Source organism: Micropterus salmoides, unplaced genomic scaffold, assembly GCF_014851395.1.
Source record: "Micropterus salmoides isolate LMB-PRFRI ecotype aquatic unplaced genomic scaffold, ASM1485139v1 Ms_hic_scaffold_10, whole genome shotgun sequence".
NCBI lineage: Eukaryota > Metazoa > Chordata > Actinopteri > Centrarchiformes > Centrarchidae > Micropterus > Micropterus salmoides.
The window spans coordinates 11027441-11051430 of NW_024040041.1; the positions used below are offsets into that span (position 1 = coordinate 11027441).

General features: G+C 40.6%; 1 protein-coding gene across 1 annotated transcript in view; it reads right to left on the bottom strand.

Annotated features, from left to right (window-relative positions):
• myo15aa (myosin XVAa) overlaps positions 1-23990 on the bottom strand; it is a 43415-nt gene that overhangs the window by 13191 nt on the left and 6234 nt on the right. The window contains exons 10-44 of the mRNA XM_038695844.1: positions 23873-23986; positions 23592-23753; positions 23171-23284; positions 18760-18818; positions 18315-18438; positions 18017-18112; positions 17688-17819; positions 16037-16162; positions 15152-15229; positions 14912-15069; positions 14745-14790; positions 14502-14626; positions 13264-13381; positions 12896-13071; positions 12363-12447; positions 12119-12172; positions 11953-12034; positions 11350-11480; positions 10976-11071; positions 10647-10888; positions 9070-9260; positions 8178-8250; positions 7770-7961; positions 7472-7587; positions 7018-7112; positions 5471-5606; positions 2848-2912; positions 2039-2179; positions 1849-1903; positions 1391-1538; positions 1196-1289; positions 937-1057; positions 685-800; positions 406-465; positions 14-89 (exon numbers count right to left, since the gene is read on the bottom strand). Coding sequence (XP_038551772.1) covers positions 14-89; positions 406-465; positions 685-800; positions 937-1057; positions 1196-1289; positions 1391-1538; positions 1849-1903; positions 2039-2179; positions 2848-2912; positions 5471-5606; positions 7018-7112; positions 7472-7587; positions 7770-7961; positions 8178-8250; positions 9070-9260; positions 10647-10888; positions 10976-11071; positions 11350-11480; positions 11953-12034; positions 12119-12172; positions 12363-12447; positions 12896-13071; positions 13264-13381; positions 14502-14626; positions 14745-14790; positions 14912-15069; positions 15152-15229; positions 16037-16162; positions 17688-17819; positions 18017-18112; positions 18315-18438; positions 18760-18818; positions 23171-23284; positions 23592-23753; positions 23873-23986 — 3997 coding nt within the window. The remainder of the gene's footprint in view (positions 1-13; positions 90-405; positions 466-684; positions 801-936; positions 1058-1195; positions 1290-1390; positions 1539-1848; positions 1904-2038; positions 2180-2847; positions 2913-5470; positions 5607-7017; positions 7113-7471; positions 7588-7769; positions 7962-8177; positions 8251-9069; positions 9261-10646; positions 10889-10975; positions 11072-11349; positions 11481-11952; positions 12035-12118; positions 12173-12362; positions 12448-12895; positions 13072-13263; positions 13382-14501; positions 14627-14744; positions 14791-14911; positions 15070-15151; positions 15230-16036; positions 16163-17687; positions 17820-18016; positions 18113-18314; positions 18439-18759; positions 18819-23170; positions 23285-23591; positions 23754-23872; positions 23987-23990) is intronic.

The following is a 23990-nucleotide window of genomic DNA, read 5'->3' on the forward strand; positions in this document are numbered from 1 at the left end:
TGTTTTTTCATACCAAACAAAGCCTTCATCTTCAGTCTTTCCTCCTGGGTGATGCGGATGCAGGCCTCGGAGAAGGTATCATGTACAACCTGCAGCACAAATGCACATTCAGGAATAACAATACTTATTAAATGGGAACAAGTATTAGCATTCAAGCAAAAGCCAAGTTCATAAAGTACTCAAAACTGTGTAAATGTATTCTTTTACAATAATGATAATGCTGGTCTATATTAAAAACACTACTTTTAACCTTTTCACCAGCTAATATAATTACTAAACTCTGCAATAAAGAAAAACTAAACCTGACTTATTAAGGCATACAATGATAAATGAACAAATTAACTTAATACAAAATAAATGGAGAAACAAGTCAAATTTAAATAAATAATGAATATATAAATCAACCTGTCTGAAGATCAGGTCCAGAATCAGTGGATTGTTGAAAGTCTCTTTAGGATAGAAAACCTGTAAACAGACAAAGAGAAAAAAATATTAAAAAATATTTTTAGTAAATAATGATACAATTTGATGATATTAAAGCATTATAACATTGAGTAAAAGAAGGTCTTTGTTTTTACAGTGTGTGACTGAAGCTTCAGTGTGCAATTTGTTGTATCATTTCAGGGCACTGTGGATTACTTTTGTCCATTTGTGTTAATGTGTTTGTGTGCTCATGAAACACACCTCTTTCCTCATGTAGATCTTCCAGGGGACGTTGGAGTAAGTGTAATATTCATCACTGGTCCTGCTGTGGAGTTGAGTCTGAACAATCTCCTCCTCTATTGGCAACTCTCTAGAGACTGGAAACACAAAGGTTTTCTCACCATGTACTTCCCATACATGTTCACATGCAGGAATGAAAGGAGTAAAGAGCTTTCTGTCTTTCTGCTGTTTATTACTGGGGATGTATGTCACATTAATTTGTGAAAAGTTCACCTGGAGGAGGGGCGGGGCTTATGTTGGAGCTCGCAAGACCCTCATGGCGAGACTTGTTCATCTTGGAAACCTTCAGTCCTCCCTCTTGTTTATGTTGAGAGGACTGAGGCTTCCTTTGAGTCTGAGACATAAAAGGTCAGATAGTTTTATTTAATTTGTGTGTTTTAAATGTGTGTGTGTGTGTGTGTGTGTGTGTGTGTGTGTGTGTGTGTGTGTGTGTGTGTGTGTGTGTGCACGTGTGTAGGCGGAGTTGCCGTACCGGTTGTGGTGGATTTGCCATCTGATCTTTAAGGATCTCCATCGCTTCATCATGTGGGTCTGGCTTCTTTGCAAACATCTTTCCATCACCTTTCCTACACACACACACAGTTTAAGAAGCAAATAAGTGTACGATCGAAATGCTATTATCAGAATATTAGAAGAATATTTAGGTTAGGAGTTATGAGCGTGTTACCTTTGTGTAGCAGGTCCAGTAGAAGTTGTTGTGCTGGCAGGCTGGTGATGTTTGATGATGTCTTTGATGTCGTGGCTGGGATCTACACGTTCTGTGTTACTCGCGCTGGATCGGACCACGTCCTCAGGAGGGGGGCCACGTGTTGGACCTGAAATGTACCTTTCTATTAGATCAGGTGCAAATGTTTGGACTTAACTTTGGTCCTTTCTGTATGGTTTTAACGCCTCATAAAACCCCATACCATTCACATGTTAATTCACTCAATTAGAATAATGTTGACACTTCCACAAATGTTTCAAAACCTGCAAACTTCATACGAAGGCACTAGATCAAAGAGTGTCTTTCATTTTTAAGGAAAAACTCAAGTTCCAAGAAAAGCATCCTGGAGCTTAGTCACGGGATTCGCACCACACAGCAAATCAGCCGAGGTTAATTTGAGCGTGAGTATAAAAACATACTAGTTTTTCGCTGAACAGCAGCAGGCTTGTACGGCGACTCTTCACTCTCTTTGTTCTGCAGAAAAAGAGAAAGTGATACAGCTGATGTATATGTTATTATTTTAAGACAGTATTTCGGATTTGTATACATGCTGGCTAGTGTACCCATATGCATGTTCATGCTTCGCCACACGCCTGTGTGTTTACTCACAGGGCTGGCTGTGTCAGAGCCATGTGGCAAGTGTGCGTGATGATGCTGGGAGGGTGGTGACTGGGGGGCCGGGGCAACGGGGGGGAAGGAAGACAACATCTGCTGCTGGATCGCAATGGCCTGCATTGTCATCTGCTGGGCCTGCAACACACCCACATATTTATGTATATACAGTATATATTTCACCAACAATATACCTCCATTCTTCCTTCATTTCTCATACTACCCCTTCACATGATGGATACATTTTTACTTTACTTAATTTGGATGGTCCAACATTTATCGTCAGTGTTGACATCAACTAATAACTAACAGCTGGGAATTACAAATGACTAAATGTTTATACTTCACTGAGTATCAACTTATCTACTGTTCTCAGTGTCAACTATCAATTTAACCTAATTTGTTTCATGTTAGAGAAATAGTTCAACATTTTAGGAAACAATTCCCTTTCTTGCTGAGACTTACATTCATAGACTCAAGTCTATGAGGTAAATATGAAACTAAAGCCAGCGGACAGTTAGCTTACCTTAGCATAAAGACCGGAAACTGAGGGAAATAGCTAGCCTGGCTCTGTCCAACAGTAACAAAATCTGCCTACCAGCACATCTAAAGCTCACTAATTAACAGGCTTCCAGGCAACTTGCAAAGCGTACAAGAAGTTACTGCTCCTGGCCCATAAATAGTCTGTCACACCACCCCTGGAAAACCCTGTTTAGTGTTACTATATATTTTTCATGTAACTCCAACAAATACACCAACAGTAGCATTAATATCAAAGTTATTCAGAAAAAGGATATGTGACAAACCAGAATCATAGCTTGCTGGTTGATTATGGCCTGTTGCTGTTGAGTCAGTACTGCCTGCTCTGATCCTAGAGAGGTATAAACATATAAACATAGACACCGTAAAGATGATTTTGTTGTAGAAGCACACTCAGTTCACTGCAAAAGTCCCAGTAGACAAAGCACACAACAAAATGCATCATATAAATAAGATATGGCTTTTATCTAACAACAAATGTAACTTATTGTAACTCCCCCATGCCCACATACTTCAGGCCAAACATGCTGGAAATCCTAACAGTACCTGGCACACCTGTCATCATAGGCAAGCCTGGAACCACAGACGTGGCAGGGAGCAAGGGCACCCCTGGCAGACCGGGGACACCAGTGACATGAGATTCTACACCAGTTTCTATATCAGCAGCGGGGGCAGCTGCGGGTGCAAGAGAGGGTGACGGAGTGGGTGTTACACGTGTAGCAGGAGTAGTCGTAGAAGTCTGCTGGTGGTAGGTTTGTGGGAGACTGTTGTATTGGTGAAGCTGCTGCTGCTGCTGCTGCTGCTGCTGCTGCTGCTGCTGCTGGTGTTGTTCATGGTGATGGTGGTGGGAGGGGATTGGCATGGCAGGGATGGGTGGCATCATTCCTCCTGCTACAGGAAGCACTGGCACAGCTTGAGGAGGAACAGAGTGAGCGTTAGGGACAGTGCTGCTTCCAGGACTCTGTGTCTGTTTTAAATTGACTTTATTGGTATTTTCATCCTGGGCAGCCAAGACCTGTAAAGCTAATCAGCACTTCACAGTAAGAGTAAGACAGACTCCTACAACCAGTTTTTGTACATTTTAACAATTTATTCCTTAGAAATTATTGTGGATATAACAGAAATGTTGTCAGAAGGCATATTTTTTATTCTGAATCTGACATGGTTTTATAAATGGCAATGTCAGTCCGTCTGTTGGTCTGTCTGTAAGTTGATCCACCACTTTGGTCCAGTCTGAGATATCTCAGCTCAACTACTGGATGGATTGGCATGAAATTTTATACAGACATTCATGATCCCCCGAGGATGAATCCCAAAAGGCTTTGCTGATTTCCCTTTTCATTTAGCGCCACTGCGACGTTGCGGTTCAGACTGAAGCAACAAGTGAACAACTATTGGATATATCACCATGAAATTAGCTACAGATATTCAAGGTCCATTGAGGACAAACTCGAGTGACTTTGACAATCCTCCTTGACTCAGTGATATAGCTTGATGTCTAGTTCATGTATTGGCACAACATTTTGTAATGACATTCATGGTTCTCAGATGATCCTATGTGTATCCTAATGACAATGTTGATCCCTGACTTTTCATCTGGTGCCATCAGATTTGTCCTGTACTTTGGTTTATGGCCAGATACCTGCAAAACTACTTTCTGTACATTGCACTTAGCGCTAATCAACAAATGCTGGCATGCTAACAGGCTAAACTAAGATGGTGAACCTGGTAAATATTACTTGCTAAACATCAGTATGTTAGCATGCTGCCTAGACTCTTGACTTAGTCTTCTTGATGTAGACATTGTTTTCTTGCTACCTATTTTCGCACCTTGTCCAATGGGGAGAGATGCCTTTGAGGATTGAAAATATTCTCCAAAGACAGGGTAAAAGATGAGAGTTATTTGCGTAGCAAGACATAGAATAAAGTCATCTGTGGTTACAGTGAATGGTTGTCTATGCATTATCTATGAGGTCAGACTGCTCATTACAGACGCTAAGCGACAGATTAAGGTTGGTAAACTCTACACCTGAACCTTTACACTTCACTCATGTTCAGTGTCACTAAGACACTTTAGCCTTCACATTTAAACAACATTGAAATAATAATAATAAATATTGCTGTTGCCAGTTATTTTGTTGTTATATTCTGTCTGTCTGTTGGTTGTTCACCACTTCATTTGACTATTAGCCAGAAATCAATAATTGCCAAGGAAGTGGAGGTTTAAAACTGAATAACCCAAAACAGTGTCTCTTGCATTCAGGGGAAGTACTATAGTGAGAAAGAGGGCAAAACTATTTATCAAGCTGAGACTATCCACCCATCATCAACCGCTTATCCTGCGTACAGGGTCGCAGTGGGGGCTGGAGCCAATCCCAGCTGACATTGGGCACAAGGCGGGGTACACCCTGGACAGGTCACCAGTCCATCGCAGGGCCACACAAAGACAAACAACCACTGACACCTAAGGACACTTTTAGAAACACCAATTAACCTAGCCTGCATGTCTTTGGATGGTGGGAGGAAGCCAGAGCACCCGGAGAGAACCCACGCAGACACAGGGAGAACATGCAAACTCCACACAGAAAGGCCGGGGAAACCAGGGTTTGAACTCACCGTGCTGCCCAAGCTGAGACAAATGCTTAGTAATACTAATGCAACGTAGAAGCTAAATTATTGATGTCAGTGGAGAGAAGAAAAGAGTGAGAGGCGTGACTTTTAAATTAAAGAGAGAAGAAGAGTAAGAAAAGAGTTGAGCCTGTAACAACATGCAGTTTGAACTCGCAGGAAAGACACTAAACTAAATAACACAAATACAAAAAACTACAATCTCCACTAACACCAGATATACTGTAATTAACAGGAAACACACTAATGTCAGTGTTCTACCTCCGGGATGTATTCCTGGTGGATAAGGCCGGCTGGGAGTCGCATGACTCTCCCCCTCTCCTCTTCCTCCTCCTGGGATGCCTACGCCTCCTCCTCCCTTCATCCTTGCTGACAAACTTCCAGTCTTTTTCATGTCCTGGTAGCCAGAGAGCAGCAGGTGAACAGAGATTCAGCAGGTGGAAAAGGACGGTTGTAGATGTTGAGAAAGTGGAGTTTGAGAGACATAAAGAGAAGGGTAAGAAGAGTGTGTGTGTGTGTGTGTGTGTGTGTGTCAGAAAAAGGAGAGACAATGGGCACGAGAAAGAGGAAGTGGGTTGTATAGGTTGATTCAGACCCCCCATTGAGTTAGTCAGTAGAGCTGTAGGAACTGAATACACCACAGGAAGTACCGTACACACTGAAGGAGAAGCTTCAGCGCAGCAGAAACTCGTGAAGACAAAAAAGTACTACCAGTCTCCCAAAAAATTTTCTGCAACATAACAAGCCCCACTGTCTCAACACAACACAAACAAATAGCTATAACTCTTTGCTGCACAGGTAAATCAATATATAGTCACATATATAGCTCAAACTTCATCAACAGAAAATCCAAGTAAAACGGTCTCATGTCATCACCCCCATCATTAACAGCTGGTATGGAAAACCTACGAAGATGGGGGAAAAAAATCAACTTCACGTAATGTCTTTAAGAACCGTAGTTAACACTTTAAACATACCTGCAGTGACTGACTTCCTTCCTGTTTTCTCCCAATGACGGGGCCTTTTGCCTCAATATACAGAATTTAAACGGGACAGTAACTCCCACAGAGCTGTGCATGCATGCTGCCTGCTGTTAGAGTCAAATACGGTAGGCCGCTCGGTAACCTAATCGTCCCTCCTGTCTGCTCCATTCATACACAAACACAAGCAGTGGCTCACATGTTCCCTCCATCCATCAACACTCTCAGGTGGAGGGAGCATGACAGGACAGTTTTATGCATTTCGAAAGTGCAATTAATGAGAACTTCCTTTATGCCTTAATCTGCTTTTTTACCCACTTTTTCATTAATTGATTAGCCTGTGCAATTTTGGACATTTTAAAAAAGATCATATGTTGCCAGAGCCAAAGTAGATGTCTTCAAATTGCTTGTTTCGTCTGACCAACAGTCAGCCCAAAGATGTTCAATTTATAATATGATACAATGATACAGAGAAAAACAGCTAATTCTCCTATGTGAGAAGCTGGGAACTTCTTGTATGTACGTTCTATTAATTATAGCTATTTATAGCATTTTCATTTTCAGACAGTTTCAGAACTTACAAAAACTTCCTCTCAGTTCCTCTGATTTTAAGTCTTGGTTGTTTCATCTGATAATAATGAAAACAATGCACACCATAATGAAGTAAATTCAGTCCCAACACCAGCTTGCAATGTTTTATAGTGTTTTCGAAGACCAACTAACTAACTTATTAATCAATTATTGGTTGCAGCAGTAATGTGCATCAAAAGCAGAAGGGAAAGTATGGTTAGGATGTGCCGATTCTTATAGATCAAGGTCAGTACTCACTATGCTGCTGTCTGACAGCACAGGGTCAAACAGACTGTCCAGGTAACGGTCCATTCCTCTCTGAGTCTGACCGTCACTGAACGCATCCGACTCTACTGGACACAGACAGAAAGCAGAGTATCTAAAGTAAACTTTACATCCAGTGTTTTAATAACCAGAAACCATAATAATCTAACTGGAATAAACTGACATTTTTACTGGTAGATATAGTGTAGTAATAGGATACAAGTTAAATTCCATACATTCATGATTCTACTAATAATTACTAATTACTGAAGTTACTGCATATTATATTACAACAGACTCATAGACTTGTGAATGCTGTACGTATTATTGTTGATATGTGTATGTAGTAAAATTCAGGACATATTTGTGTGTGTGTGTCTGTGTGTGTGTGTGTGTGTGTGTGTGTGTGTGTGTGTGTGTGTGTGTGTGTGTGTCTGTGTGTATTTACCATGGCTGTAGTAACCGTCAGAGTCCGGCAGACTGTAGGCTGGTCTGCTGCTGCTGCTGAGAGGAAAGGCAGGAGGAAGCTCCTCATCTGAGTCAAAGCCAGTGCCAAACAAAGCTCTGAGAGGAGAGGAGAGGAGAGGAGAGGAGAGGAGAGGAGAGGAGAGGAGAGGAGAGGAGAGGAGAGGAGAGGAGAGGAGAGGAGAGGAGAGGAGAGGAGAGGAGAGGAGCAGTAAATTCATTTCTGTGGTGTAAATATCTACAATTCAGATATTTGTACATGCCTGTATCTGTGTACTAACAGACTGGCATTAGCTCTGACTCTAGCAGGGTCGTCAGTGCTGATGACGAAATAGCTCTTCTGCTTTGGGAAGTCAGGCGGAAGCTCCAGGTCTGCAATCAGGTCCATCACATAGTCGTGACCCGCCAACTCTACCCACTGGCCGCGCTCCTTCATCAGAACTGAACTCCCCCTCCACCAGTCGGACACTCCCCTGAAAGCAAGACCACACGCTTCAAATACCTGCCTATACCTGTTAATACTGCACTCAGAAGCATTGTGTATTGTGTGGATCTTTTGCAGTAAAATTAATATTACAATGCTGGGAGTTTCATTAAAATGTAAGCAAAATTTACAAATACAAATAATGATCTACCCTAAATAAATCAAGTGAACTCGTGTCTTATACTTAAATATGACATGTCAGCACCTGTGGCGCAGTATGTCCCCTGCTAAATCCTCTCCACTGGTCCAGGAATGGACCGGACACAGGAATGATTCTCCTACGAAGAGAGATCAATGAATAAGATGAACAAACATCTTAAACTGTTTCCATAGTTTGTCACAAATTCTGTCGTGTTAACAAGCAAAATGCAAGAAATTCAAAGACAGAGTGCCCTGTAGTTCCATCACCTGATCCTGACTGGCAATAAATAATCAATGATCAAGAGCTGTAATTGATCCCACTCAATAAAACTGATGCCAGCAGTCCCTGCCACGCACTTTGAATCATGTGCTCATTTAAACTGTAGGAGAGAAAGACGACTTACATCGTATTTGATAAGCAGTTTGGATTTTTTGCTGATTTGAAAATAAATGGATAGATACGTTGTACAACTAAGCGTATAGGGAAAAATTAAAAGCAGTACATTTTGTGAATATCCAACGAAGGTTAAAAATCAAGGGCAACTGGACTTGGTTGAAGATACTGGAAGACGTTTCGTCCCTCATCCAAAGGACTTCTTCAGTTCTGACTGACTGGCAGGGAAACTCAGCTATTTAACCTCAGTGGGGTCGTTATCCCGGGTCATCGATACCGCTGGTTCGTTAGTGTTCCTTGTTAAAAAGCTGAGTTTCCCTGCCAGTCAGTCAGAACTGAAGAAGTCCTTTGGATGAGGGACGAAACGTCTTCCAGTATCTTCAACCAAGTCCAGTTGCCCTTGATTTTTAACCTTCGTTGGATAACTATGACCTGGATGACTGAGAATCTTCATAGACATTTTGTGAATATTTGTGCAGCTGCTGCCTTTGATTTCTTTGCAGTGTTCTGACATTACACCCCATGAAGAGCAAAGAAGCAGACTGTCAAACAAGCATCTCACCATCAAGACAGTGCATGTGCAACACCATGTTGGCCTTCTTCCTATTGGCTGTCCACTCCAGCAGCGACAGTGGATAGGTCCGAGCAGCCTCGGGGGCGGAGCCTGAGCCTAGCTGTGTCTTCTGATTGGCTTGGATGAGCCTGTGTTGCAGTAATGCCTGGCAACCAGCAGGGGCGTGGTCAGATACAAACCTGAGGGGAAAGGACAACTGAAGTCATACTTTTTATTTAAAGTGTTCATGTTTTACGTTACACCCACTAATTACTTCATTAAAACTGAAACATGTACTAAGGGACTACCAAAAGCCTTTAATGTATTTTGATCCATTTAATTCATTTTCAGACTTTTTCCCTGTAATCAAGGCAGAAATACAGAAACTCCCTGACAGGCAAGTGAGAAAAAAAATTCTGGTGATCCATTCTTTGTTCCAGATGATGCGCCTAGTAAACTGCAATTTTAGACAAAAGAAAGACATGACAGTAATGATAAATAACTTGCCAACAGACCATATACTGTATGTATCAGCCTTGTGTGGCCAAGATGAGTATTACAACAACAAACACTTTCACACTTTCAAACACAGGATTTTTCTCTCACTTGCCTCTCAGGGCTTCTATACATACAGGTAAAATTGAGAAAAAGTAAAAAAAAAAATTACAAAGTTGATGAGGTTTCCTTAAAAGGCCAAGTGTAATTGTCAGCCTTTAGCGGTGAGGTTTCAGATTGCAACCACTACATTCCCAAGCATGTGCTCCTGTGCGTGCTCACACTCATGATCGAGCAGTGATGTCGGTCAAAACCACAACAGGGACATAACAAGAGAGCCTCACAAATAATGCTGGAAACTCAAACTAATATTTTTATCAGCTTGACGTTGAACTAATCCATGCTCATTACACGATAACGTTACATTTACTGCATTTAGCCGACATGATACATCAGTGTTTTGTATCTTTCACATGAGAAGCTCAACAGTGTTGGCATATATACTGTTGGCATAACAGTTATGGCATATATACTGTTGGCATAACAGTTAGTGAACTAGACTGAATATTATAAATGAAAATGTTGCCACACTTTAGTATAACAGTTAGACCGTAGTACGTAATGTTACTATACTGAATGGGTTTTCCGCTGTGGTGTTGTCCTGCACTGTTATGTTGCATTATTGTATATTATATGGGTCACGTCCGTTACAGCGACTGAGACCAGTGTATCAATTGAATGCGCATACAGAAAAACAATTTCTTCATATATGATGCAGAATAGTGGCTCTTCCAAGGGACTGAGAAAGCAGGTGTGTGGTAAATTGAAAAGTGATTTCATTAAAAAAAAATTACACATAGCCCCTTTAAGTTTCATTTTGTGCTGCTACTACTTATCTGGCTTTTTAAAATGAATTTTCTCTCTCACATTAAAATTATTCCAGGAAATAAAAGTTATTTGTAGTTGTTTCTTGTGAGCTGCAATCAGATTACATATATTTGTTTTCAGTTGTAAAGGTATTACATTGCTACCTAACTGGTTTGCATGTGAACGCGTGTGAAGGTCCACATGTGTAAGAAATCATGTCTCACTTTAGTAGATATTTGTCCATCTTGGTCGACGGGGCGAAGCTGCAGACACACGCCAGCAGCAGCAGCCAGCCTCTCTCAGCGTTGTCAGAGTTCACATTCCTCCACACCTGGTTGACAACCTGAGCCAGGATCTCATCCCGTAACCCCGGAGATGGCGATGACAGGCCCCTTTGGATTATGTAATTCCCAAACATGTTCTCCTGTGCCCCGTTCAGGTGAGGGTCCCCCATGAATCGTAATACCTAAAAGCCGAATAAAGGTAAAAACCATTACAACTAACTGACATGTTGTGTAATGTTGTAGAATACGTTTTTTAGAAGTCAGCCCACCATGATGAAGAGCTCCAGAGCTTCTCCTCTCAGGTCCTCCTCTAGGCGGGTAAGAGGTGACTCCAGGGGTGCCATCAACATCCCAAACTTTGGTTCCTACAGCAACAAAAGATTTGCAGTGATTTTAGAAAGTGCAATAAACGTACACATCACATGTGATTTTCAAAACAAATCCACTTCACTCCACTCCAATTCACCAGTTCCACTCTGGTCCACTCACCCCTTCAGTGGAATCACATTCACATGTTTTTCACATGTCACATTTTTACAGACCCGTTTCATGAGGTCAAATCTGAGTAATAACCACATACATGACCTGACCTGTAGAACTGAGGCTGACTGTAATACTGTGAGTATACGGATGCACATCTCACCCTGAAGTAGATCTGTACATAGCGGTAGAACGGGTAGTTGTTGATGTCCAGAGGCAGAGTGAGCTGAGCCTCTTCCTGGATATGAGGAGCTTGAAGCAGAGCCAAACAGTCTGAGTGCAACTCCCTCCTGACTAGAAAGAGAGAGGTACGAGGGCAAAGTCAACCACCATACATGTAGTGCTGAGTACCATACTGTAGGCGCATCTGGTCCTTTAAACTATGTTTCAACATGAAAACTACCAAAAAGTGAAGTTAATCACCTAGAAATATATATGAATGTATACTGTGCTACTTTCTATTGCTACTGTTGAAGCTGATCAGACATGACATTTAGAGCATATAGTTGTTTTAAAATATTTTCTAAAAGTGACATTAAGTTTGTTCTTTGTTATTTTTCCCTTATGATTTATTTATCAGCTGATGCCACTCCTGTCCCGCTCTGTCAGAACTATTTAAATCATTTCGGGAGGTGACGCTATCAGTCCTGATGAGATGAGACACATTCAAAGAGCTGAAGACAGTGCTCAGCTATTTGGTCCATGAATAATGTGTGCGACAAACATGAATGTGGACTAAAAGGAAGACAGACAAACGTTTACTGACCTCCTGCCGTCTGCAGTAATGCCCCCAGCTCTGCAGGGATCACCAAGTGTGTGACGTTCACCACCTCCCTCTTGGTCAGCTCCTGAAAGAGTCATTGCTTTTTAATTCACCGGCAAAGTGACTATAAATGGTGAGAGAAAAAAAGGATAGGTTTCTTTCATCCTACCATCTCTCTCCTCCTTCTCTCCTCTTCAGCTTTCCTTTGGGATTCAAACTTCATCTGAAAAAAAGATCACAGAAATCATACACGCAAACTTTTTCACTTCAATCCAGAGCAAGACGATGCTAAAGCACTAAACTGAAACACAAGTGGGCAATATTTTCCATCGTATCAACAGAACAGCATGCAAGATTGCATCGTCTTTATATAAAAGAAGATATATTGTCCTTTGAAAGCAGACTTCAGGTACCTTGATGTATCGCTTGTGGTTGACGTACATGTGTACAAGAGAGCGGAACCGAACAAGACTCTCCCTCATTTTCACATAGCGCTTCCTGGAGGATAGAATGAGAGTACCATGAAAAAACACATCTCTAATAAAACTTTATGCAAAGAGGGAAACTTTGTAGGCATGCTACAAGTACTTTCTTACAGAAGTCACAGTTACAATGTGTTTTTATGGCCAGAATTTGGTTAAGTAGTTAGCTGAATAATTTGTATTTTGGATATTATACAGTTTTCACGTGATATGCAGTGATCATTACCTTAAAGGCACAGCTGTAATGGCTTTTAATTTAATTTAAATTAATTTAATTATATTGCCTACTACTTTAATTAAATTACATACTTGTAACATAATCTTAAAATTTGTCTGTCAGTACATTGGTGTCGCCCCTTTATTTGTCTTTCTCACTACTACAGTGAACAGAGGAGACAATATAATATATACAGGCTTTTATATCAGTCAGTAGTTGTGAAACTAGAGGTAGCAGAGAAGCTGACCTAGTGAGGAAGCCTCGGCACTGTGCCTGCAGCCCAATGATCTTTTTGCGAAAGGCCACAAAGCGTTTTCTGACAAAGAACATGCGGGTGTAGCGCTGCAGGGTGAGAGCAGCAAGATGACGGGTGCGCTCCCGTTTACATTCCAATAACTGGTAGATGTCTTCCTTGAGAAACAGCTGACATTCACACACACACACACACACACACACACATACGAATCATTTGGAGGTGGAAGCAAATATATCATGTACAGCATAAATTAAGCTACTGTATATATCAAAAGTTGGAGGTACACACCGACATAACAACTCAACTCTTTCTTTCATCTGTGAAAGGGTTAGTGTGAACAAATGAGAAGAAAACCTCACCTTTGTGACTCCAACGTGGTAGGCTCCCTGTCTGAGAGGACACAGCTTACTGAGCATTATCACACAGTTCTCTCCATTTGCTGCTGGAGGCTCTGGCATCCCCACCAGGGACTTATACCTGGAGGTGACACACATTCACATGCATGTATACACACAACCTGCTGCAACAGGTGGTGCTCTTTTCTGTATTTTTTCAGACACGTTAGCTATCATTTCCCATGCTAACTTTCGGTACGGCAGTAGTAGTACCAGAGTTGGGGCGCGTGGACTAGTACCTGGAGAGGTGCCAGTTCACCTCCTGGGCACTGCTGAAGGTGGCCTTGAACAAGCTCCTGAAGCCCTATCACTCTAACATCTCTCTGTGTGTTATTGCAGGTTTTATGTTGTGCATGTGTGTGTATTTCAGACCTCTGTGTGTATACTAATAACAATAATAACACCAGAGTGAGAACATTGAATTTCCCCTTGTGGGATTAATAAAGTATGTCTTCTTCTTCTTCTTCTTCTTTCCTATGTGTTCAACACAAACTGCTGAAACTTTCCCCTTGCAAAGTAAAATGCATCTTATTTTGTGTGACAAATAATTTATTTTAGAAAATCTACCAGATACTTGACATTCAGATTCAGAACAGATGAAAAAGTTTACATTGGTGAAAAGGGAAAGCATTAGAAAGTGTCCAAGTACAGTTATTGGCCAGAGCAGCTTCAAATCTCCTTGGCGGACATCCAACAAGTCTCTCAACTCTCCTGGAAGGATGAACACCGTTCTTCCAAAAGATATTCCCACATTCTGTGTTTTAATTGGTGGTTTACAGCCATGCTAGCAGCTCTTTGAGGCTGTACCTAGGCACAGCAGTGCTTTGAGCAAAACTTTAGCATGCTAACCTGCTAATGACAATCACAATGACAATGTTAACATGCTGATGTTAAGCAGGCATAATGTTTACAAAGTTCACTAATCTTACATCAGTGTGTTAGCATGCTATCAGGAAGCGATGGAGAAGTAATTTGTTTGTGCATGAAACGGCCAATCGTACATCTCCCTCGGGGTAAACTCTCCCATTTGCCAAAACATTTCAGTTAAAAGTTGAGATCGTGTCCTGACAGCTGACAGTGAAGAGGCAGTTTGTTAAACCTTTATGGTTACATGATGCCAGTAAATGGAGCGATAGAGACCACAGAGAAGTCCCAAAGTGTCTTCCACCCTCCAGTAGTTAATAACACTGTGAGTATGTTACCTGAACAGAAAGACGTAGAATGGCATTCTGACAGGATACCCCTCTCTACGGATCCTAATGGTCTCTAGGACACCCGAGTGTCTCAGCTGGCTGCTGACCAGGTCGTCCTCGAACACACCTGGTAGCTAAACACAGATGCACATTCAAAAAAACGACTGTCATTACCTACAGGATACGGGGAGACTGAACTCGTGCATGCACAATCAGTGTCATCAGTAGAAATACGAGTGTCTGAGCATCTACCTTCATGTTATTTGGCTTAATGCAGCGAACAAAAAAAGGGTTGCACCTGAAATGGAAGAATAAAAGTAAACCAAGTGAGTAATGTCAGTAATCAGCTCATCTGTGCCAGGTTGTGGACAGCAGCTGTGTGCTTTCAGTTATTTTAGTTCCACTTCTCTCAGGTTCACCTCTCCATCTTCTCCACTAGCTCCAGCAGGGACTGCTGGAACTTGCTGCTGACGGTGGGGGCTTGGTATTTTCTGGTGACTGTGCTGCTCTTCCTCATGTGACCTCCTCCCTGCCGACCCGTGACCTCTGCGTGAACCAGGAAGAGGTTTGACACCATCTGGACACACAAATACACACATGCATCCAATTGTTTAAGTTCACATCAATTAGATAAGTTCTCTAAGGGTAATGTGTCTCACCTTGTTCTTGCTCTGAATGAACAGGTCCAGGACATCCTGACGGACCTGATCGTAGTTCTTATCGAGGAACTTGTAAACCTGCATCGTTGACATGACAAATTATTGGGAGATCTGTCAGCGATCAGTGGAAGATTCCCTCTCTTCCAGCAGATTTTATGTTGTTGAACTGTGTTCACACACTTTTACTTTTACTCCGTAAATGTTTTGCCATGCTGGTGGCAAGGATCTATGAATGGCAATGTCAGTTACTTCAGTAATCACCTGACTTTTCCTGCAGCGCCACCATAAGGTGGTGTTTTGAGGGAAATATTCAAAAACTATAGGATTGTTTGTTGACACCAACATTTATATCCCCCTCAATATGAACTGGCAAACTCATAGCTTTTTTATCTAGCACCATAATGAACATGTTTTTTTTATTCTTATTCTTGGTTATACAAGACTCTACAGGCATGCTAGCAGCTCTGTGAGACTGCACTTAGGATTTTGAGCTAAAAGCTAATGTTAGTATGCTAATATGCTTACAATGCCATTGCTAACATGTTGATGCTAAGCAGGTTCACCATCATAGTTTAGCATGTTAGCATGCTAACATTTGCCAATTAGCAATAAACTTAAAGTACAGCTGAGGCTGAATTAGTTTTGCAAATGCTTAGAATCAAAGCAAATTTACCTGACAATGGTGCTTGATAAAAAGTTATAGAGATCACAAAATGTCTGCACCAAATGGCAATTGATCCAGTAATTGTTGAGATATTTCTGTCTGACCAACCAACAGACAGACTTATGGTACAGATCAGAGGCTATCAATAACGTCATTGATGTCAGTGAATCAAATAGTGGCAGGTTTTCACACTTGAGATGAGCCATTGAGGAGCTTTGTACCTGGTAGGTGACCCGGCCAGCAAAGTGCTTGATGGTGAACTCTGGGTGGGGCATCTTTGGCTTCAGATACAGTGGGCTGTTGCCATGGTGATAGTGACACTTTTGGAGGAAAGTGTGGTCTGTTGCCTGGCAACAAAGCAAAAATTACATTACATTACAGCCCCATTTAGATGTTTAGTTATGTCCACCTACTTCTCCTTTTTAACGCAAAGGACTCTGACAAGTTTTGGATTTTAAACTCAACTGTCAAACTTGTATAAATTCATTGTGTTGAATATTTGAGACTGTTGTCAGATATTTATGTGTTACTTGGCTTTTGTAAGTTAGCAGTTGAAAAAAAGGTGAGTGTGCATGGATGGTAGCAAAAGAAAAAAAATAGCCTATAGTTGCTGCGTCTTTTGAATTTGAGAGAAACTGTCCATTGTAAAGTCGAAATATGGACACAATCAACTAATAATTAGGACTGAGAGAGCACTCGGTTGAAACCGGTTGAAACGATTATCTGGTGCAGATAATGTACTTTTTAGTATAAGTGTCGTCACAGTAAAATGTGTCAGTATCTGTTTTGTAATAAACAAATATAGGAACCTTTTTAAAAAATAATCTTACTATTGGAATAAAAAAAATGCTCAGAAGCTCAATTCTGAGGCTGTTGAATGAATAGTTGTCTAACTAATATAGCAGCTTAACCCATACCAATTTCAGGCTTAAATAACTAACTTTCAGTTAGTCCCGGCCTCGCCAAGGTAAAGCCGAGTACGGATACAGATAAGTTAATTTCTTGAACAGATAACGTTACAGATAGTAGTATACTCACTCATCCCTACTAATTTTACACTGCAAATAAGTCATATATTCAAATTCCAGCGGTTCTAAAACTGTTCTAAAATCATCGGAGTGAAAAGAGAGAGACCTTAATGCCTTCTGTAACCAACAAATAGTCCGGAAGGCAGCAAGTATCACAGCCTCTCCGGGACATGCTCTGGCAGGTGAATTCTCTCTGTAGTCTTCTGGGCGTCGTCATGCACTACCTGTATGTAAGACGAACCGCCAGTCCAAATCTTTTATCCCTTTGGCGATCCAACTTTTAAACTCCCCGTAGGGTTCTTTGGGGTTTTGAATGTGCACATACTGGCTGCTTGTTTGTTGTGTGCGTTTTGTGTTATGTATTGTTGCAAACATGCTGCTCTTAACTAATTGCCCCTAGTGGGATTAATAAAGTTGATTGAATTGAATTGCCTTATACCTACATGTAAATTGAAACAAATTTGGAATTTGTTTTTTAAATCATCTTAACTTGAAATGGAAAGTAGTATCAATGTAGTTAAGTTGTTTTTTAACTTGAAACTGTGAGCTAGTATAATGCGGGAATGTATGTCGTTAGACTAGTTAAGAGAAGGTTTTCTTACATTGATGAAGTAAAATAATTATTTCTTTATGAAGTTGAAACAAGTTATAAAAAGTTCAATCAGCTAAAAAAACAACGATGAGACAACTAAAACACTGTAGTTACTGTATATCAACTTTATGAACCTAAAGGCAAAGACAATCTTCAAGTTGAGTTAACTTTGAAATGTCTCAGTGCATGTACAATGATTCAGCCTGTGGGTATAATAGATGTGTAAGTGTGTTCAGGTTTCTCATGCCCTACCTGTGGGAAACAGCTCTGGTCATCCAGAATTCTCAGTATCCCATGAGGCTTAGCAGCAATGAGGTCAATGCAAGGCTGGTTGTCACTGAATGGGATGTCCTGCCATGGGATCTGTTCCCGGCTGTATTCCTCCTACATGGGGATCCCATGCAACTTCACATGTCTTATTATTGTTTCTATCAATCAACTTATCAATGAATTTACTTGTTCCAGCACTACCTAATTGACATCTATTTGTGTGCAAACAGTTATGTGTATATTGTATATGATTTGTGATATAAAGAGTGTGTGTGTGTGTGTGTGTGTCCACAGGTGTGACGTGGACTCACCTGTTCTTCCCTGAATATGATTCTGTTGAAGAAGAACTGCAGGTACTCATTTGCATAATTAATGCAAAGCTGCTCAAAGCTGTTGAAGGCTAGATCCTGTTGTTCCCACACAAGCACACACACACACACACACACACACACACACACACACACACACACAGCTGGTAATTTGTTAAATGTCATCTACATATCTAAAGAGTGATTGTAAGAGTTATCTGGAGTCTCATTATCTACAGTGTAAAACAAGAAAGTGCCAGACAGGTCATAAAAAGAGGTGATAAGGAGAAAACTTGCTTACCTCAAATCCGTAAATGTCCAGGATAGAGATGGAGAGGGTGTGTTGGTGGGGATACACCTGAGCGTTGATCCTCTCTGTTAACCAACGGAAGAGCAGCAAGTACAGGATCTTGGCAACAGCATCTCTGGAGACCAAAGATTTGTGAAAGACAGAGTTTGGGATAGGAATATTGGAGAAAGATGAGGAGAAAGAGAAAGTGAGACAGAGAGGCAATGAATTTAAAAAACTGGGCCATACATAATGCACTCTTATTTTCAGACAAATTGCCATCCCAGATTAGGAAGTAGGAAAAGTTGTATTTGGGACTTAGTTTCATGTCAGCTTGCACAAAGATTATTTTAATGGGAACCAAATGGCAAATTTAGTGGCATTTTCCTTTCCGAATGGGATGCCATGTGAAATACATTTTCATGCAGTGCATGTTGGGTATGTAGCGGTCTGTTACCTGGCATCGACAGCACTTTCCACAGTCAGTGGGGTGTGAATCTTGTCCCTCATTGTCTCCTGTAGAGAATATAGACGGGTTTAAAAATAATTTTGTTTGAGGAGCAAATGATTAACAATTTCAACTCAAATCTGCTTTCACCCTGTTTGTCAAGAACGTTTATAAACTACTGGGCCATCTAATCTACTTTTGACCCTAATTAAATACTGCACACCCATAATCCACCGCACAGGTTTTTTGACTTATGTTGCCAGATAAGAGTGTAAGAGTGTAAGAGTGTCACTGAGTGTAAATGTGTGCAGACTGAACTTGATTGACAGCACCCTCACTCTCCTGTTAGTTTTGGGCCTGTTTTTCACAGCAAATAATTGCAACAACTTGCCAGCAAAATGTGTTATTAACAACACTGACAATGGCTCTGTTCTATTTAAGCGTCTCAGTAAGTGCTGACATTGAGTCAACCAGGACCCTGACACTGAAGCAGCTAAATGGAATAAAGCCATTGTTAATGAATTATTATTTACACCTGTGTTTTTTTCCCTACTGTGGCATGTCAAAATGTCTTCTGTAAAAAAAATCTGAGTTTTGTGATATTATGCAGTTCCCAGCAGAATTGTATTTAGTGATTGTGTAAAAGGTCTCATTAATACTTCATCTAATCATATTATTATGTAAAATGCTATATAAAAACGTTACTGGTACTATTAGTGGAAATAATAGAGAAAATAATCATCATCATTGTCATCGTTGTGCAATGTCAGCTCAAAGGCAGTGTGTCCTCCTCCTGGTTGGTATGTATTCACGGTATGCTATAGTAGCATTTCGGTGAGTTCTGCACCCTGATTCATATTCTCATATTATGAAAAGTTAAATAAATCCTATAAAATGCCTGCCCATTCTTGAGAAATTCTAACCTTCAACTTATCCCCACAAACTGACACTCCAACTCAGGTACAGTATGTTAAGTGCTGCAGGCTGCAGGCAGAGCTCATTGCCAGATACAGTATTCTGTTAAAAAAATACCTCTCTAAATGAACTGAAGCATTCCTGTGTAGCTGAACTGGAAGAGCAGAACACTATGTACTGTAGTGTTGTGGGCTTCATTATAAAAACTATAGACTGTGCTAGGGGCTATATGAACATTATTATGGATGATTTTGTGTTTTCTCTTTTTGCTGAAGGAAGGGCAGTGTACAACAGATTTAAAATGATCTTACCCCAGATTAATATTTTAATTGCTGTCCCCTGTGCCCGGTTCAATCAATCTGTAGCGCAAATTTTAACAGAATCTTCAGAAAATAGGCAGAAGAAAATGCATATTTATGGGCATTTCCACTACTGTTTTGCAAATATTAGGAGTTGGTTCATTGAGATAAGCAGTCATATGCTTCATGTGTCTCATGATTTATTCACTGAATGTGTTTTCATTGCACATTATCACTTTATCACATATATTCTTTTTATAGATACACCAACTTTTCCACCTCCCTCAAGCGGAAATGCTTTTTTTTGTGGATGGTGACAGGTGGATGGAAACCCACTACTGACAGTAATAATGTCAGTTATTGGCTCGTGTAGCAGGAATGCTGGTAAATAGGGCTGACTAATCTTGTGACGTCCACCATAATTTCTAATGTGCAATTTGGTGGATAATATGAAAAATCTTTTAGATTTAATTTTAAGATAATAAAGGAGAGGGTATTTCAGTCTTTTCAAAGACAACGAATGGATCTACTACATTTGGACCATAAGGTTCAGCCCCCCCATCCCCAGCCCAATAATGTCTGTACAGTCCTAAAGTGGGAAACCTCGTCATCATGCTGCTTAATGCCTTCATGTTAACTTTTACTAACTAATTCCCCCATCCTGTCTCCCTTCTACTCCCGTCTGTTTCACTTCTTTCTTTCCTCGTTCTTTTATCTTCACTCTACCTCACTGATGTCATCTTTGCTTCCCTCTTTTCTTTCTACTCTCCCACTTGTATTTCCTCTACTCTCTTATTCATTGACGTGAGTGTCTGGGACTTGGGGATCTGATCAGATAAAGAATGCTTTGAGACTTGAGACCTTCTCTTGCTTAAATGCACCAGATCATCACACTTACATGCGGACACACACACACACACACACACACACACACACATACAGACGTGCCTCATTCAGCCACAGGAAATGAGTGGATACGAATGACTCCTCTCCTGTTACATAGGAACCACCTTTGTAATTAGAAATTCAATTATACAAAAGGCTCTTAGTGTAAAAGAGTGTGTACGTGTGGAGGACATAAGGCGTACTTTTAATGTATTCCTCTTTGTCAGAAGCATAAGACCGACAGGACAACTGGAACCTGCTCCTTCTTTTAAACCGGACAGTAAAACAGGATGTTTTCTGATTAATCAGATACTGGAATATGAGAGTATGTGGATCAAAGAGGACAATCGTTTGGTGACAGAATTTTTTCCCCCCAATTTTCCACTTTGTCAGCTAATATGATGTAAATGGGGCAACGGGGGAAATACAGCGGACAGGGAACTAGAAAACTCATTTGGTAGTAAACATTGTGAATAGGTCTGTGTTTATTACTTTCTTGTTTTCTGACAGTTTTTGGGCTTTTTGTTGTCTGCACCTACGATCCGTTAATGTTATCAGGGTTGAGCGGTTGAGCTTGCATCCATTGAGCTGGTATGGATTCATTGTCTTTTTGCTTAAGGACACTGTGGCAAAGATCGACTGGACTGAATGTGTGCCATAGCTACTGTACTGGTGACAAAGAAGCAAAATGTCATAGATGCCTGAAGACAAGATGCAAGAGAGGTTGTATCCGGATTTGAGGTTGATGGCTTTCAAATACTGTCCCTTTTTTTCCCATGGACGTGCTTCTTTAGACAATCACATTGTTAAGATCTCCTTGGATACAACCAGCAAACTCTGGCTGAAGCAAAGGAGCACAATGCGGCAATTCATTGTCTTTATTTGTCCTCTAAAGGTTTTTGGATGTGGGGTGTAGAGACTGTGCACAGGCTCTTCTGCTGGTTCACATTAATAGACAAGACAGAATGAATTGAAAGCCAGATATATAAAAATGTTTTTTTTTTTTTTTATTAGTGGTGTTTTAAATTTCTAACACCTAAAACCAATTTATGAGTACGTAAATTGTAATTATATGTGAACTCAATGGAATTCTTCCCCTGAATGGTAACATGCTGAAGGACATCAGGAGATGAACCAATTCCTTTCTTTGTTTTGCATATGTGATGGAGGGAACGTGCTGGTATACAAGGATCGAGACAAGTATGAGCATGATGATGTGTCTAGTAAATAAGAGCTCATGACTCAAGCAAATAAAAAGTTGTCATTTTGGACAAAGAAAGCATGCTGTGATGTTTTGTAGAAACTGGAATCTTTAAAATCTAAAATCCCACCAAAAAACTTAACTTAAACATCCCATCCCTCAAGCTATACTGCACTCTCTAGTGCTAAATGAGAATTTAAAAAAATATATACTATCCAAAATGACAGACTGCAAAAAAAGGAGTCAAGAGATGCTTTCACTGCCAGAAGCATTACTCTACAGAATGAGGTATCTCAATAGTAAGTGTGTGAATATTGTATTGTCTATTATGTCTGTGTACTGTAATTGTACAGGATGAGTGTTTGCGTGGCAACATTTACATTCATGCTGGTCAGTGTGTTGTAGTCGTGTGTGCAGAGTGTAAGCGATACGTCTAAACAATCAACGCTGACATATCAAAGTCAAGCAGTTAACAGAAAAGTGTCTCTATTGTTTTATGAAGTGATTCTTTACCACATATAAAACAAAATTGGGCTGCTCCACATGAGGTCAGGTCTGACTTGAGATGCATCTTTCAAAACATAATGAATGAATGAGCAGGAGGTCAGAAGTTCGAGGTAAGACACTTCACAGGTAACAAAAATCCAATATACAAAGACAAAGTGACGTGTCAAGTGGAATGGAAGACTTTACTACATCTAAGGCTCATTATTATTTGTTCGTAAAAATCTGAAGTAATTTTTAATTTACATAAATAAGCAAACATTTCCTTGAAATTCAGTAAAAATTCAGTCAAGAACTGGTGCACTGAGCCACTGAGTGGTTAAACAGGTGGCTTAACACACTTTTGTTTTTATACTTGAGCAGGCTGAGATGCCTTCCTGCAGGGCATACTGCCTAGATCTGCACCAGTCTATGTCTACGCCAAAACTACTCTCACTAAATAATTTTGAGCCTCATTCAAGGTGATACACAAGGTGATGCTGTTGCTAATCTGAAATACAGTATTTCAGATAAGCAACAGCTTATCAATGACTTTCTTCTGAAATGGCCAATCCTTCATGAGTTAGTGGGTAGAGGTTGAAGGATCCCTAGCATAAAAACACAGTTTGATACTGACTGTGACTTTGTAGGTGATGGCTTTCTGTAGTCCCTCTGGAGAGATCTGCAGCAGCTCTGCCACTACTCTGATCTCCTGAGCGCTCACTACTGACGCCACCTCCTGGCCATCAGCCTGTGATGCAACATAGAGAAGAGAAAGAAAAAATACTTGATCTTTTGTGTTTATAATAATAAAAAACAAAAAACATTTCTGTTTATTGTCATTTTAGTTTCTGGTTTACATTATTTCTTGTTTTTAGCGCTTTAAATTTCCTTAACATAGTTGCCTCATTTGGATGGACAAAACGTTCCAAACATGTACCAAAAATATATACGCGGTATGTGACATATGTACCATGGTATTTTATTTGCCTGAATGATCTTCAATTAAATATTATTAATAACAAAAATAAAAACAAAGAGAGAAAGAAAAACACTACCTCATATCTCTGAAAGTAGATGTTGCCCATGTGCAGTATGGAAGAAAGAACTCGAAAGATGGCCGACTGGTCTTCAGGGGTGAAGTGAAGTATCTCCATGGAAGCAAGCAGACGCAGGAAGTCCTCTGCATCATTCTTTCCTTTTATCTGATAATTTCCTCCCTGTGTGAGGACAAGAGAAAGGGCACACCGGTTTGGACTTCACTTCTATCTGTATCTCCACATGACATTCCCGCAAAGTCCTTAAAAGACAGATGATTGTGCCGCACTGTCTTTTTTACCTGGTTGAGATAATAGTAGGTCTCAGCCTCTTGAAGATAGAAAGCCTGCTTCTGCTGCGAGGGGAGACCTGCCAGCATCTCGTAGAAGATGTGATAGTTCCTCTCATCTTTGGCCTGA